We start from the raw sequence: 16,576 nt of genomic DNA, 5'->3' as shown, positions 1-16,576 counted from the left end.
TTGTGCTTGGACTTTGCTGAAATGCATTTCTAGTCACAATGGTTGAGGAAGGTGGATAAACTCTCCTATGAATGTTCTATGTGCTCGGGAGGGAAGTAAAAAACACCCTCACACTTTGTTGTTTGGGAAACATCACACAGAATTCAGGATTTACACTGAGGTACTAAAAATTCGGTCTTGCAATATTGTAAATACAGAGGAAGATGGAAGAGGCCTGGTGAGCACTGGAATTGTGGAAATCTAGTTCCAGGATGGTTTGAGGACTGCATTGGTTCATGTCACTAACAACAGCCTCCTTTCTCTTGGGTGATGTAACCCTGAGCTCTTTCCCAGCTGTTGTCAAACACTCATTTTCCCACTGTGTCTCCTATCTCCTGCCTTTTCCCAGTGCATGTGGCTTTTGCCCCATCCTGGTGCCCATTCCCTTTGTGTCCTCTGCTCCTTCATGGGCAAAGGGGATCATGGGGTGCCTGGTTCAGGGGCTCATGTGGGCTCATTATAGGAACTTAGGAGGTTCCTATAAATGTTTGTTTATGGATATTCACGAACCTCTCTTCCTCAGGGCTTTTGGAATGAGCCATAACTGGGGATTCCCTTCTCCTGGTGCTACATTTCATGCACCTTGTAGGAATTTTTATCTTAGACTTTTACATTTCTGGCAAGGACTAGAAGAATTTCCAAGAGGGGAAGGAAAAACATGATGGATAGTGCAATCAAAGATCCATTTTCTTACAAAACTGGCCTAAAAAGGAAAATAAAATGATAGTGAATATACAGAATGAAGCAAGTGTGGCAAGTATGTGATGCAGGAGAGGAAATGCAAGTCCAGAGGATACTGGTGCCATAATTATTTCTAGTAAATTTTTTTCCCGCACAGAAATTATAGGTTTTCTTTGCACGTATGCTTTTTGAGATACTCAAAATAGTAAAAGAACTTAAAATTTGGAGCTGTTTGGGCATTGCACATCAAACATTCAGAAGGCTTTAATGAACCAAAAAGATTTATGGACAAATATGAACCTTCAGCAGTTTTTGAAGGTCCTCTCACCTATTTGACTGACAATTAATAATCTTATTTCATTCAAGTTCCCAGCTAAATTATATGTAATAAAAAAGTCAGTGCTGTTCAGAAAGTTAGAAATTGTCACCCAACTTTTCAGAATTTGGAAATTCTAGAAGATAGGATGTAAATGGTTAACTCTGAAGATTCAAAAGAAAAATATTTCATTTAATGCAATTATAGTTTAATTTATTTTTCATTGACTTTCCTTCTATTTTTTTCCATTAATTTCCATGATCTAACTATATCTTAATGTCACTAGCAATTCTTAGGCAGTTCCCCTTTCTCAGTAATACTTTAATGTCCGTAGTTTTTAATAAAGATTTTTCACAGTCTTTTCCAGTCATTTTTCTGGAGATTTATCACGTGCTGAAGAGATGAGTTACTGCTGTAGATTGCTGTTGAAGAATATAAATAGATAAAACAGTTCTCATTTCTTTTCTGCTTTCTTTGTGCTAGACCATCTGTAAAGTTAAGTTGAAAATAAAGTTTAAATGTACTTAAGCACTATCTAAACTTAGTCATTGCTCTGCAAGCATTAACAATCAGTACCCACCTGTTGCTTAGTTTTAAAAGTGCATGGAAATACCCCTTTTTGTGTCCAATACAGTAAAATTCCACTGGAAGATTTCAGATGACAATTAGAAAAATAGAGAAGGCCTTAGGGATCAGCTGTATTCTATTCCCAACATTAAGGAATTACTTGGACTATACTTTTCCTTTCTTAAATAAAAGATTTTTTAGAAGTATTGCATTAACACTTTGCTGTAATTTTGCTATGCACTAATTAGGTTTGGGACGCTGCTTTATATCATGTGTTCAGTAGATTATGACTAAAAGGATGTCTTCAAAATCCCTTTGAACAAACAGGATCAGTTAGTTTTTAACTTTCCAGAAAGGACATTTGGGCAACGTTGATTTTCCCCAATGTTCCTCTTCTGTAGTGTTTTCTTGGGAGGCATGTGAAAGGTAATAGATTTACAGCTTTAGAAATCTGAAAGCTGTCATTTRCCCATAGAKTGAACACAGTYTGAATAGAAGTTKTATATCTTTTTTCTGTGCAGGTGTTGAAGTCCCTTGACAGACTTGAGAAGTGTCTGTGCAAAGCTCTTGCAGTGCCAGGCCAAGTGCAGGGTCCTGCACCTTTGCATGGAGTGAGATAGGATAAGGACAGATAGCTTCAAATTGAAAAAGGGTAGTTTTAGATGAGCTTGTAGGAAGAGTTTTTTCACTGTGAGGTTGGTGAGGCATGGAACAGTTTGCTCAGAGAAGTTGTGGTTGCTCCGTCCCTGGAAGTGTCCAGGGCCAAGTTGGATGGGGTTTTGAGCAGCCTGATCTAGTGGAAGGTGTCTCTGCTCACAGCAGATGGGTTGGAATTGTACAACCTTTAAAGTCCCCTCCAACCCAAACTATTCTATGGTTCTGTAACTGGAGGGATGTGGAGACCATGAAGAGAAGTTCATGAGCAYGTCAAGGTATCAGGTCCAACACAGGGGAGTTTTTCATAAGCATCACAATGAAAAGAGTCAATAACTGCAATTATATGCACGTCTGAAAATAGTTTGTTTTGGATGGCAGATGTTTTTTTCATAGTCTATTTTTAAGAGCAAGTGAGTAAATTCAGCCAAATATTCCATCTTCTGGGTTTTTTTAATGTATTTTTGATTGATTTGCAGATTGATTTAGGTCAGCCARTGATTGCCTTTTGTGAGCAGGTACTTCATCAGTATGTTTGAAAATCTGGATCTCCCTTTTTAGGTTTGTAAAGGCATTTGACTCTCTGTGAACTGTGTAGGTAATTTAGAGGCAGGAACATGAGGATAACCTTGGAGCATTCTGCCCTCTCAAAGTATGCATAATGCTGGTGAGTTAGTATTTATCTAGAGAGTATATATTTAGTTCATCCAATTTAGGTGATTAAATTTTTATAGTGGTAGTATGAAAGTCTATTAARCAGTTCAGCAGTCCTTTCAGGAAATGCTCAAACATCCTGAAATGCAGAAGGGCACAGAGGAGAGTTAGTGTGGAGCATTTAATGAGGATCTTTGTCTCACAGTCAGGAAATGGGAGGCCTGGAAGAGGTAACCATGCATATAAAGCAGTTTAAGACCTATTTTCTTTTAACTGAGTCATTCCAAATATAGAATTTGCTTCTATTTTAAGTATTGAAGTATCAGAACACTTGTCTGGTGTCTAATGTCTATTCTGTCACCTCTATACTGAACCCACAGACTGAGCCATGGCTCCTATGCTGCAAAGACAAGGTCCAGTCTCACTGGGCTACTGCAGTACAGTTTGGGAGATGCAATCCTGACACTTGCGGGAGAGGGAAGAGCAGGAAGAATAAAAGTTGTAATGTTCTGGTAACATTTAGGGTGAAAACTTGGAAGATCAGTTCTGATGAACCTGCAGAATCTTTAGTACAGAAGTGAAAGCATTGTTAAAAAGCAGTAATCCAAAAAAACTGTGTTTAGATGCAACCAGTTGAGTGAGCAACAGAGCTGTTACAGTTGGTTTAGTTACAGAGTTGGCTGATGTCCCATCTGATAGGGAAAGCTTCAATATCCTTCCACACTCCCAAATGGCCTCTTATCCAAATATCTCCATTTCTTACTTTAAATCACTCTGAAGGACCCACAGAATCTCCACCTTTCTCCTTGTTGTTGTTTACAGCACTGCCTTCCTCCATGTAATGTCCCTAAGTCTTTCACACCTTTTGTTGGGTAACTCCCACTGTATTGTCAGAGCCTTTTTGTTAACACTGTTAATTTCTATCTTATAAATAGAATCTTCAATAATCTGGTCTTAATGCATTTGGTAGAGCCCCTTTACATCTGCCTCTAATAAAGATTGAGAAGTGCACATGGAACATGGAATCAGAGAATATCTTKAGTTGGAAAGGATCCACAAAGATTGAGTCCAGCTCCTGACCCAGCACAGGACAGCCCCARGAATCCCACCATGTGCCTGAGAGTACTGTCCAAACACTTTTTGAGCTCTGTCAGRCTTGGTGCTGTGAACACTGATCTGGGGAGCCTGTTCCAAACATCTTCTTTTATTCTAAGGGATGGCAATATGCCCCAAAATGTAAGAAGTTTAAGGAAAACACGTACTGACTATTAAATGTAGACTAAACTCTCTTTTAGACTAAATTGTCTTTTCTTCAGCCTTACTTGTGGAACTGATTAAACAGCTTGGTCTGAGTTTTCAAAGGATGTGGTCTGGAAGAGAAACAGAAAAGTTCAAATTTTATTTAGAAGAGTTACAGTCTTTTGAAGGTGGAAATATTTGGATGTAGGATATCCTAGAAGCAGACATCAAGCACCAAAATAACTCTCTGAACCATCAGTCCTGGCATGTTAATTAAGCAGAAGTGTGGTGTAAGTACTGATGTCATGTGGAAGTGTATCCATCATTAACAGCAGAAACTAAAATTGTCGAACTAATGATTGTTTGATTTCCACTTGTATATTATAGACAATGCATGTTTTTAGTGTGAGATTTTAATGAGCATTTTTTTCATTCTTCCTTTAGGAGCCAGAAAAATTGTTCCTCTTGAGGCTTCTCCTAAYGAAAGTGAACCCGCCACTCCAGAAACAGCAGTCCAAGACCCATCACAACGAAAAGGATATCAAGAATATGCCATTCAGCAAACCCCATATGAACAGGCAATGAAAACAAGCAGGTAATTTTGAAGTACTTATGTTTGTGTTCATGCAGAATATGAATGAAATGCTTCCCCATCCATTTTCATGAAATCAGAATGTTTTTCTGAGCCCTTTAAAGGAATAGTTGAATATAAACTGTGAGTAAATTGTATAATTTAAAATACCTATGGAGAAGATATTTTTTTTAAATACTGAGTATTTCTGTTAACAGTGAATATCTAGGGAAATTTTGACTCACTATATCGCCAAGTTTCAGTACTGTAAATATAGCTCTTTTTGTTTTTTTTAGGTTGGGTCCAACTCAACTGAAGATTTTTACATGTGAATACTGTAACAAGGTGTTCAAATTTAAACACTCCCTCCAAGCACATCTGAGGATTCATACAAATGAGAAACCTTACAAGTGTTCTTACTGCAGTTATGCCAGTGCAATCAAAGCCAACCTCAATGTTCACCTACGTAAGCACACAGGGGAGAAGTTCAGCTGTGATTATTGTACCTTCACTTGTCTCAGCAAAGGCCATCTCAAGGTCCACATCGAAAGGGTTCATAAGAAAATAAAGCAGCACTGTCGTTTCTGCAAAAAGAAATACTCAGATGTTAAAAATTTGATCAAGCACATGAAGGAAACTCATGACCTGCAAGATAAAAAGGTGAAAGATGTTTTTGATGAGCTTCGCTTGATGACACGAGAGGGCAAAAGRCAACTCCTTTATGACTGCCATATTTGTGAGCGCAAATTCAAAAATGAGCTGGACCGGGACCGTCACATGCTCGTTCATGGTGACGAAAGACCCTTTGCTTGTGAGCTCTGTGGTCATGGAGCCACTAAATACCAAGCCCTTGAGCTTCATGTTCGAAAGCACCCTTTTGTGTATGTGTGTTCTGTGTGCCTGAAGAAGTTTGTCAGTTCTGTGAGGCTCCGTGCTCACATCAAAGATGTGCACGCAGATCTGCAGGAGGATTCTGTTTTTAACAATTCCATCAACCAAAGCTTCTGTCTGCTTGAACCAGGAGGTGACATCCAGCCAGAAGCCCTTGCTGAGCAGCAGACACAAACTGCAGATGGATTGACTGTCACGAGTACTGATGCTGTTAACACCCCACAGCCATCTGCTTCTAAAGGTGAATCAGCAGCTGCAGATGTAAACCATAATGGTCAACAGAATGGTGAGGTAAAAATCGATGCAGTCCTTTCCTTAGAGTTTGAAAATCCTCTGGTTCAGAATGTAACAGAGACACTGTGTCAGACAGCAGATGTAGCAGTCCCAGACATTCAGCCCTGTGTAACATCAGATTGCTTCCTGCTGAAAAAYGGTACTGCTGGTCCTGAGGAGTTAAGAGTTTCTCCTCCAAATGAAGAAAAAGTTAATCAATGCAGTTCTGTAAATGAGCAGGGTGAAGAAATTAATCTTTTACTGTCTGAAGACAAAAGTWTAAATCTGAGTCAGAACAGTGCAATGACTGAGAACCTTCCAGTCCCTGAAGAGAGAACCCAGCCTGTTCCTCCTAGTGAATCAGAAACAAGCAATCCACCCATGCAGAATCCAGCAGAACCTGCAGACCCTTTGCCAGCACCAGAAGCTGGTGCAGCCCCCAGCCCACAGGCAGCCTCTTCTAACACACCTACATCCAACGGGGGCACTGGATCYGTTGCCTTCATGCAGATCTTGGACAGTTTGCAGAAGAGACAAATGAACACTGAGCTGCGTGAGAGGATAAGGAAGGTTTATGGAGATTTGGAATGTGAATACTGCGGTAAGGAGCTGCAGAATTATGTTTGGGGCTGTTTTAAAATGTTATGCAGTCAGCCATCTTTTTCCTGCTCCTCTGGTTTACAGTGTTTGGTATATTTGTGTATCTTTGCAGCAGCGTTAATTTTGTAGCTCAGTATGGATTCTGGGGCCCAGCGAGATTTACTTTTTGCTCTACAAGTAGTGTGAAATGAGTCAAATCTCCTGAAAAACCCTACTGGTAAAATATAGCCAAGCAATGTTTTGCAAGGCTCGATTTTCTGTTGATATGAAATTTGATAGAATTAGATTATTTCTGTCTGCATGCTTCTCCCCAAATCATAACTTCCACTGGGGCCAAGCACAGCAGATTTAGGCATGTGATCAGCATTAGTTCAGTCCACGCTTTAATGCCTAAGCTTCATTATCAGCTTAGTATAAAATTCAGAGTTTTTTTCCTRTAGTGTAGGAGGATGTATGGTAAAATACATTCTGTACAAAAGGTACATATATACTGGCATAATTTTGTGTCTTGTTTTGAACCAGCTTCTTTGAGATGAAAATTTTAACCACATGTTATCAGATCAAGACTGTTCTGATTGTAATTGTTAGGGGTTTTTTTAATTTATGGATGTGGGAATAACAGACCGTTCCTATTTATTCTAACTGAAAAATGTTTGTGTTTATGTAATTGAAAAGGAAGCAATTTGGGATTTATATTGTAGTTTTMGTTCTTGAAAAGGGAAGGGAATCAAAGTCTGAAAAACCAAGTTTTTGAAATGCCATAACATTGTACTTCAGACGAATTGCTCTTTGCTTTTTGGTTCCATTATGCCAGAAAGGCTTTTAAGAAGGAGTAACATGAAAGAAAGTAGCACAAAATATTTTGACAGTCTCTTTGAGTGTACAGTTGCGTTCAACTTCTTTGCATAGAAGAACACATGTAAAGGACTTTTGCTTTAGAAAAAACATCATTGACATCTATTAAAGTTGCCCTTGTTATGCTGTTTTAGGACATACAATGCAATCTTTTTAGGCAAAAATAGGTTTTGCAAATATATTTTCCATAGTGAAGAGTCTGTAGACAAGTTTTCATTAAAGACAAAAGGGACAGGATTCAACCAGTGTGTTTTGCCCTGAAAGAAAATCAGTTATTTCTTTGAATTTTCACTAACAGTTGTTTAGGAATTACTTTCCTCATGTCTAATTTTATTTTCAGGCAAGTTATTTTGGTACCAGGTGCACTATGACATGCATGTCCGTACTCACACTCGAGAACATTTATATTACTGCTCCCAGTGCAATTATTCTTCCATCACCAAGAACTGCCTTAAGCGTCACGTCATTCAGAAACACAGTAATATTCTGCTGAAGTGTCCCACAGAACAYTGTGACTACTCCACTCCAGATAAATACAAGCTCCAGGCACACCTCAAAGTTCACACAGATATGGTAAGTAACAAACCAAAAGATGTGTTTGTCTGAATTCAGTATCTTCTTCAGTGTGTTTGGAATTGTGTGGTCATATTTGAAGACAGAGTTAAGGGTTCTTACCTGTGTGCTCTCTGCACACTGCTGGGAATGCRTGACTTACAGCAACTAGATATTTGGTCCTTCTCAGCTGTTTCCAGGAGAGTGTGTCTATATCCTTTTTCTCTCTTTAGTTTTCCAACTGTTGTCAGATCCTTTGGGTTTTGAGAGGGTAGAATAAATTGGTGTCACACTGGTTACASTATTGTTACTTTACCTCATTCTGTGAACCTGAATTCCCTTCSTTCATAAATAGGTGGCTTTGGAAAWTGAAAATATGTTCCCCTCAATATTATAAATAAAAGATATTTTAAGTTGTTGAAAAGGATTTTTTATTTCCTAATATCTCCAACTAATTGCAGTTGAACATCTACTATTTTCTGTTGTGTTTACAAAGACAAAGAGACCACATTTAAAGGCACCTGTCTTTTTCAGAAAGCCCTCCAGCTCAGACTGCCTATGCTACAACCAGGTCTTGGTAGGTTCTTGGTCTGTATTTTCAACAGCTGAAGTTACTTTAAAGGTATTTGGAACAGAGCAACGTTTTACTTCCTACTCTTCTTAAGAAATTACCTCTGGAGAACTTTAAAAATCAAACAGAAGAGATGACACAGACATTTCCCCCCCTTGTAACTTCCCTTCCTACCTCCCTTTCGGTAACTATTTTAAATAGAATCTGAATTTGTTATGAAGGGTGCAGAAAATTCAAGTAACAGACATTCTTTTTGGATGCCTTTGAATTAATGATGTTTATAATGCCCATCTGATAGCAAAAGTCTATTTAAATGGTGCCTAAGAACACTTAAGAAAAAAGAGTCTATAATTAGCTCTACTTTATCCTTCTGTAAGTACCTGTTTTTCAAGTGTGATGAATGTCCAACAGCTCCCACCAGGAGGATCATTTTCATAATATTAAATAGAATGGAGAAAATGCATTTCATAATTAAAACCAGTGTGACAGCAGGATCTTTGAGAAGCGTGCTTACTGATGCTTACTGCCAAATATATTTATTTAAATGGATTGAAAAATTCATATATTAGAATTTAYTTAGTAGCTAAATTTGGCAGTTCTCATGTTGGCCTTTGTGCCCCCTGCTTGGTATATTTAATCCATGCRTATCTCACTGAGAAGGATCACTTCTTCAAGTATATATCTATGCACAGTTAAATGTGGAAATCTACTATCATTTTAGTTTGCAAAATCAATCTTAGAAATACTAAAATAAAAACTTCCATGGAGACAGAAGATATTGAAACCTTGGTTCATTTCCTTGTATGGATGCATATCCTTCATCACCTCCTTGCTGGCTGCATTGCAGCTGGATCCCTGCATTATTTGGTGAAGAAGATAAATGAAATTTATCTGTTGAAAAGACTGCTTTCCCTTCATCTTTGTGACTGAAATAGCCACCCAGCTTACTCTCTATGCATCCCTCATAATTTGGGTGTTTGGAATCATTGATTCCCTGGCAGATGATGATGGGGAGTGTGGATGTGCTTCCTCTTGTCTTCTGTATTTGCTATACATTTTTGCTACAGGGAAGATTTTTACTTTTGAAGCCTGGAAATTGAGTCTTGTCTTGATTCAGAACCAAAACTTTGTATATATTCTCTGATTGTCAGTGCTCATCTTTTGCTCCTAGGGCTTTTATAGTGRTCTTTGACATTTATTGGCATTTATTGAGCTCTTCAAAAGTTCAAATCATGACATGACCAAATCATTTCCGTGTCATGGTACCTTGGAAAGAGCTGGGCAGTTTCCAATTGCTTTAGAACAATTTACATTTTGAATGAGCTCATGGTAACATTAGAGACAGGGTGTGGAACTAAACAATGCTGATGTAGCTACCARAGTTTGTTTACAGCCTGCAGTGGGTTTTGCCATACTCAATGTGCTGAGTACATAAACACCAGAGAGAGGTTTGTCTTTGAAAATATTTCAAGTCTATGTATGTAATTGAYACTGCAACATTAGCACCTCTATAAAACTGTAGTCGAGATCCAAAACCCCTTCTCGTTATTAGGTGCCTACATCTGCTTTCATGCACATTTTGGGATGTAAATTATTCTTGTCTTTGCAGGGATGCTTAGAAATTCCGTTATGTTGTTGACCTTTAGTGTAATAGCTTAGCTGTCGGTGGGATTGAGATGCTCAAGCTCTGATTGCCCTTCCTGAGGAGAGTAAATTTTCAGATGGTCACTGCTCTGGCTGCGTTACCTTTGCCTTTAGAGCAGTGCTGCTGTGTGGTCAAGAATGCAAGGTACTGCAAAGGGAGGGAATTAACAAATACATCACTGATCTAATGATCTGGCATACAGTTGGAAAATGTCTTGCTCCTAGTACTCACTCCTATAATGAATGTCAGCATGGCATTTGTTTTTATTAGTGGTTATTTCACAAAAAAAAGGCCCAGGTAGTCTATGCAGGTGCTTGCCATTTGGTGAGTTAAGAGTTCTGCTGYTTGCCAGACTTCAGAAAACTCTGTCTAAGCATTTGCACATTTCTCTGTAGCCTCCTTCACATGTGTGCACAGCTGTCTCCTAGGTACGTCTCATCCTTTTAGCTGAGCTGCATTTTAATGGATATCAGTTTTATTCAGGAATCTTTCGGGAAAATTTAAATTTGAACATCATGACAACTGTGGTAAAGATTTCTGGAGGTCTTCACTCCCCACAAGTATAACTTGGGGGCCTAATTCTGATCCCACAGGTATTAGAAATTAAATTTCTRTTGATCTGAGTAGATGTGGGAGCAGGCTTTGGCCCTCTATTCCTCTACAAAACTATCAAATGTGTTGAGTTGTGGGAGGTCTTCTTGAAAACGCTCTGGGATTTAATTTAATTTTTCTTTTGTGACTGTATACTTGTACACCTACCCATGTGGAATTACACATGCCTCAGAGAAATAAAATTCTCTTCAGAGCACTTCAAATGTGTAATGCAATGTAGGTGATGCTTTCTTGGCACAATTTTAATTCATTTATATAAAGAGAAATRCTTTGTGATTATTATGTTAAGTGGCCTTATTTATAACAAAACAGCATAAATAAGAACATTTGTGATAGCATTAGACTAATTTATTTTCACTAGGTTTTAGAATACTTGTGTATCTAATTAAATTCCTGTTTCATGGAATGTAAACARCACTTTCAGTCAAAAACCTACCTTTATTTAGGAATTATTTTAAGTTTCTTATATTTTCTCAAACTGGCTGATAGGGGTGTTGAGTAAATATCAGGAAGTGATTGACTTTGAAACTTAAATAGCTGATTGGACTATGCAGCTGCTCTCTAGCAAAAGTAGATTCAGGTCTCTTCATGCTTTGCTTGTGTTCATGTCCTTCAAAAAAAAACCCTTCAAAGGTATTTGAAAGGCAGTATTCCAATAAGGCATAAGATAAATATCGTCCTTAACCAGAGGAAAACTGGGATGCTGAGAATGTGGTTAAGGTATTACTTCAACCTCAGCCTTTGAGGTGCTTCTGTCATCAGCCATGGCCAGGGCACCTGAAGAGCTGGAACTGTGGTACAGCAGACCTTCTCTGGGGTTCTGTGTTGTGGTCTGGGTGCTCTGAAATACTTCATTGGCAACAGGGGATTTTTAAAGGCTGTTTTGAGAGAGATGGGATTACACTGAAAGACTCACACAAGCTCTCAGGGTAGYGACAGAAGAACATTTAAACATTCCAAGCTAACAGCATAAGCTCTGTGGTGTTGGCCTGGATCAACAGCAGGGAAAGATTTGGCTTCAGCTGAGTGTTTGTTAAACTACAAAAGATAATGCTTTTGAAGAGCACCTCTGCAGGACTTGGTGTAGATAACTTCCTAATTGCTTGAAAAAAAGCTGTTTGGATTATTTCATTATTGAAAGACCTTATTGCTATCGTCTTGTGCAAAGGTGTGTTCTCAGCACCCATCCATTCATGTTGCTCTATAGCTCTTGATGCATTTACTGATTATTTTGATTTTTCTTACAAGACATAGGCTTATAGCGTTGCCTTCTTCAAGAATATAAAGTTGTCACAGTTAACAGCACTTCAATTACATTAGCACATGTAGTGGAGTGTTAATTTTTTTTTTTCTTGTTTAACATTTGTCACAGTGTTCTGGTCACCCTGAGAAATACGTAATACAGTGAGTGTCAGAGACCGGCAACACCCAACTGTACGTTAAAAGGATACTATTTTTTTCCTTTATTTATTGTATATTTATATATTTTGAAATCAGATCTATAGCAAATTTGAGGAACAGATTGAGATCTGTCAAAAAATTTCAGCTGCCCCCTCAAGGGCCCCTAAATGATACTGTACTAATGTTTTTCTTACGTGTGCCAAATTGCGAATGTGATCATGCACTTATGTCTTTGAAAAGGTGCAAACATTGCTATGGGGTTCTCTTACGATTACAGCCTCCATTGTAGTAATGTGTTCACATTAGAAATCCAAAATCATCAATAGCAGACTTAGGTTACATCACTTGAGAGACCCTAATTCCACAAATTAACAACTCTTTTTCAAGGTTTTGCCAGCTTTGTAAGCTCCTTGAATCTCTTCCAAAACCTAGCTATTATTCTCTGATGTTTTGGTTTTTTTTGTTTTTTTTTTCTTTTTTTAATATTCTTAGGGCTTAAAATGGTGACAGCCCCAACTTCATCATAGCAAGGTGCTGTCCCCAGGGTGGTGATCCCTTAGTAACTGCCCTCCTCAGTCCCTGATGCAGGTTTTCTTGCAGGAACAAGTAACTATCAGCTCAGGCAGAATTATTCTTGTGCCACTCCCATAGCAATGGCAGTGAGAGCTCCACATCCTGCTGTTGTGGCAGTATTTATTGGTATTCCAGCCCAAGAGTTCTAGGGCTACTTCTGGTTTTAATTGTAGATACTTCAGCTTAGGGGTTTGTTTCTCAGAGGTGCGTGATACTGAGTGCAAATGCTCCATGATGTTCTAAAACCTGTCTGCCGTGAAAACCCATCAATTTTTGCTTTTCTTTCAAGAGAGATGTCCATTTACAGCTGTACAACTGTGGCATCTGGACAATGATGACCTCCTTGCACCGTCTTCATTGCTATTCAAGAGGTGCTCATTGGCCTATGGTCAGAAACTGGTGAAATCCAGGACCCTTTGTCTCCTGTTATCTCCAGATTTCTCATTCATAACACAGGGTTCAGTCTCTTTTTGCTCAGTAATCTTCCATCCACACTCTGCAAGAAGTTTTTCTGTCTTCCTAAAATAAGTGGTGAAGTATCTGTCCTGTAGCTTCAGCGCACCTTGTCAGAGTTCTCTGTAGTTGGGTAGCTCTCTCCAACCAGGTAATGTGTTACCTGAGCACCTGCCCAGCTTTCAGGACTAGCTAGACTTCCTCCATCTGTGGTTTTGATCATCCACTCATAAATTAATCCACTCAGTGCAGAGGTGATCATGACCCACTCATTTGATGGAGCATCCAGTCTTTTGTGCCAGCAGGTACCTCTGGCAAGACCAACCTCTCCAATTTATGTAAGTGGCAGGGTTTAATGAAAATTGGATAGTGTACCARTTAATAGAGGAAAATTCTACATTTTTACATGGAGTTAGATGCATTTATAAAAGCATGAAAATTACTTAAAATTTTGTACAATTGTATATATACAATARCATAAAAATTTCAATTAGACTAGAAATGTATATAGGAAGAAATTATATCAAAACTCTCCACCTGAACTTGATTGATAGTTTTAAATCTGTTGAATATCAGTGACACTGAGAAAATTCACAGTAGCCTGTAAGTCTTTAAATCAATATAGTACAGTAAGACTTTATCAGTAATACAGAAAATGCTGAATATTTATAAAGCAGTTAGAAAGGCAGACACTGAATAAGTAATGGAATCTGTCATTGTTAACTCTGCTGCTCAATTTCAGGCCATTTTATAAATCCACTTAGTGGTGGATGTCTTCAGAAGAGTAAGAYCTGACCCTTAGGTTTCAGAAAGGTGGACTTGTGAAAAAAAAAAAAAAAAAGAAAACCCCCTAAATATTACTGCTTACATCGAATGCATTTTCTTCTGTTATGTTACTTGACCTTTCGACTCTTGATTTTCTACAGAGTCAGTCAGAAGATAATGCTCACATTTATTGTGCACTATTCTCATCTGCTATAACTTGGASCCGTGTATTCATGAGGATTAATGATGTGCTTTGAGTCTTTTAATATTTCTCCTTCACTTATTTCACTATAAATACCTTCATTTTTTCCTTAAAAACCGAAACTTGAATTATAACTTTGCTGAGAATCATGTATTACTGAATAAYGACTATAGTGATTATACCAGCAGACTGATAATGCAATCTCTTTCTTTCTCACTTAAGGATAAAAAGAGTTATTCCTGTCCTGTGTGTGAGAAGTCATTTTCTGAAGATCGACTTATAAAATCTCACATCAAGACAAATCACCCTGGTAAGAAAAAAATCAAGGACAATTTCTCAGTCTATTGCAATAAAGGGATAAGGGTTTAGGATGAGCAGTGTAATGTGATTATATTCCTAAGAAACAGTCTATTTCTAATGCAAGTGGTTTAGAGTAAGAATTGTCTTGGTTTTGCAGATRTTAGGATTTGGAGTGAAAAATGTTACTGTTTGAGCATGTGCGTTGTGGAGTATGTCAGGTATTGTGCTAAGAAATCTGTCTTCATCTGGCAAAAGGTGAATTCAAATGAAGCAATGGGAAGTTTGGAATCAGGCATATAGACARACATCCTGTAGCAACCCAGGAGATGTAAAATTCCCCCTGGCCTTACGTGAACTGACAGGATTGCATTTAGTGCTCATTATTTGTCTGTGTGGGTGACTGATGTGAATGCAGAGCTGGCCCTGTGTGTGCTCAGGTCCCCTGTGTTGGGCTGTAGCCCCAGGGCCAGCAGGARTCTGCAGCAGGACTCCTGATGGGATGTAGTATGACCAGTGGTAAKCTGGAGCTGGCAAGCCTGGCTGGACCCAGCTAACTGCTCCAAATTCTGTTTGTACCTTTCATCCTGGTGCCTTGTTTTATCAGTGCAAGTACAAGATAACATGTGTACTGTGCACGTACAAGATAACATGTAACAGTGTACTGTGCCTGAGTAAACAATCTTTTSTCAGATCTTGGGAATTCAGTGCCAGAATGCTGGTGAGAGGCCTGATTTAAACCTGGCTGATGTGAACTCACAGAGCCACACTGATGTGTCCCTAATTTCCTTGGAGGAGAAGGAGGAGGCAGAGGTGACACTTCACTAATTCACTAATAAGTGCTACTTATCACCTGACATAATTGGCTACAAAGAAAGAAAGAAAGCACTGGCCATGCTCAGACTGAGTTTGAGGAAGCAAAAATCGTATTAAAATGATGTAACTTTTCTTGTCTCTCTTGTTAGAAGTTCAGCATAATAGATAGAGCAGTGGTTTATCTTCCTACCGCCACTAGATAGTGCTAGACCCGTGTTTTAAACAATTTCCTTCGCTTTAATTTCGTACTTCACTCCCACTGTAGCTCTTTAGTTACTAAACCTCTTTATTTGCAGACCACYCCAGTGCAGTGTGGTTGGCTTGTCRTACGTCAGAGGAGATGTCTGATGCAGGAAATTGAGATGAGAAAAGGCTTCTGAGCTAAACTGTAGTCAGGAGGTATAACACCAGTAAGCATAGAAACTGAATCTCAAGGACTGTGCCTTCAAAGCCTTCGTGCTGCCTGAGCCTTTTAGGAAGCATCGGAGACTCCCTAAAAACAGGATCTGAACTGGCAGGACATTATGTACTGTGCCCTTACATGTTGCCATTAGCCTGCRCTGGCCCACTGACTGCTGAATTATCAGTGTGTGCTGCACCAGTTAACTCTGGAGGCCTGAAGTACTAAACTCATGGATTTAAATACTTCTGAACTATTCATTTGGTGTCTGAATCCCTCTACAAAAGGCAGAGTGCTTTTTTTGATCCAAATGGGGCTTTTAAATGCTGTTTTATGATAGGGGTAAGGTTTAAAAGGAAAATTTTCACTCCCTGTTATTTTGTGTCTTCATTTTTCATTCATGTACCACAGAGAGCTTAAGGGCAAAATAGCAGATTCATTAGATGTATCTCTGTGGTACTAAAGAAACACTGCATCTAAGATAAGCCTATGCAATAGTTATGCAACAATTCTGTTTTATTATATGGAGGAGAATTAATGCACAATCTTTTTTTTCTATGAATTTTCTCCTTGTAATCAGGAAGAAATCCTTTATTTGTACACCGTACTTAATTACAAGCCAAATAAAYATGAGGGGTCTGATGGTATAAGCTATTAAATACTGCAGTGGCACAAGTGCAGTTGTTTTCAAAAATGTAAATGAAAATTAATAAAGATGAAAGGAAAATTGGGTGCTGTTAACAGGAATTGAATTTTAAAACAACATAGCAAAAGTAATTTTAAGCTGAAACACTTTCATATTTATAATGAAAATGTTATTTCTAGAACTCCCCCTCTCCTTCCTTTCTTAGTATCATTCATCATGCCCCCCTCCCTTGTCTCTTCTGTTTCACCAAGTAGAGTGTATGAAATAAAAAAATACTCCTTCCTCTTCTCTGTATTTGCAGAG

General features: G+C 38.5%; 1 protein-coding gene across 2 annotated transcripts in view; it reads left to right on the top strand.

The window, feature by feature from the left end:
* The window catches only part of ZFAT (zinc finger and AT-hook domain containing), a 111,722-nt gene that overhangs the window by 65,981 nt on the left and 29,165 nt on the right, over positions 1–16,576 (top strand). For both annotated transcript variants that reach the window (XM_057379183.1, XM_057379181.1), the window contains 4 exons: positions 4,595–4,745; positions 5,018–6,486; positions 7,681–7,913; positions 14,337–14,424. In XM_057379183.1, the coding sequence (XP_057235166.1) occupies positions 4,595–4,745; positions 5,018–6,486; positions 7,681–7,913; positions 14,337–14,424 (1,941 nt within the window). The remainder of the gene's footprint in view (positions 1–4,594; positions 4,746–5,017; positions 6,487–7,680; positions 7,914–14,336; positions 14,425–16,576) is intronic.

The sequence above is a fragment of the Malurus melanocephalus genome, unplaced genomic scaffold (assembly GCF_030028575.1).
Source record: "Malurus melanocephalus ecotype Western Australia unplaced genomic scaffold, MMel_1.1 scaffold_392, whole genome shotgun sequence".
NCBI classification, from domain to species: Eukaryota; Metazoa; Chordata; class Aves; order Passeriformes; family Maluridae; genus Malurus; species Malurus melanocephalus.
This window is presented reverse-complemented; position numbering and strand designations above follow the sequence as displayed.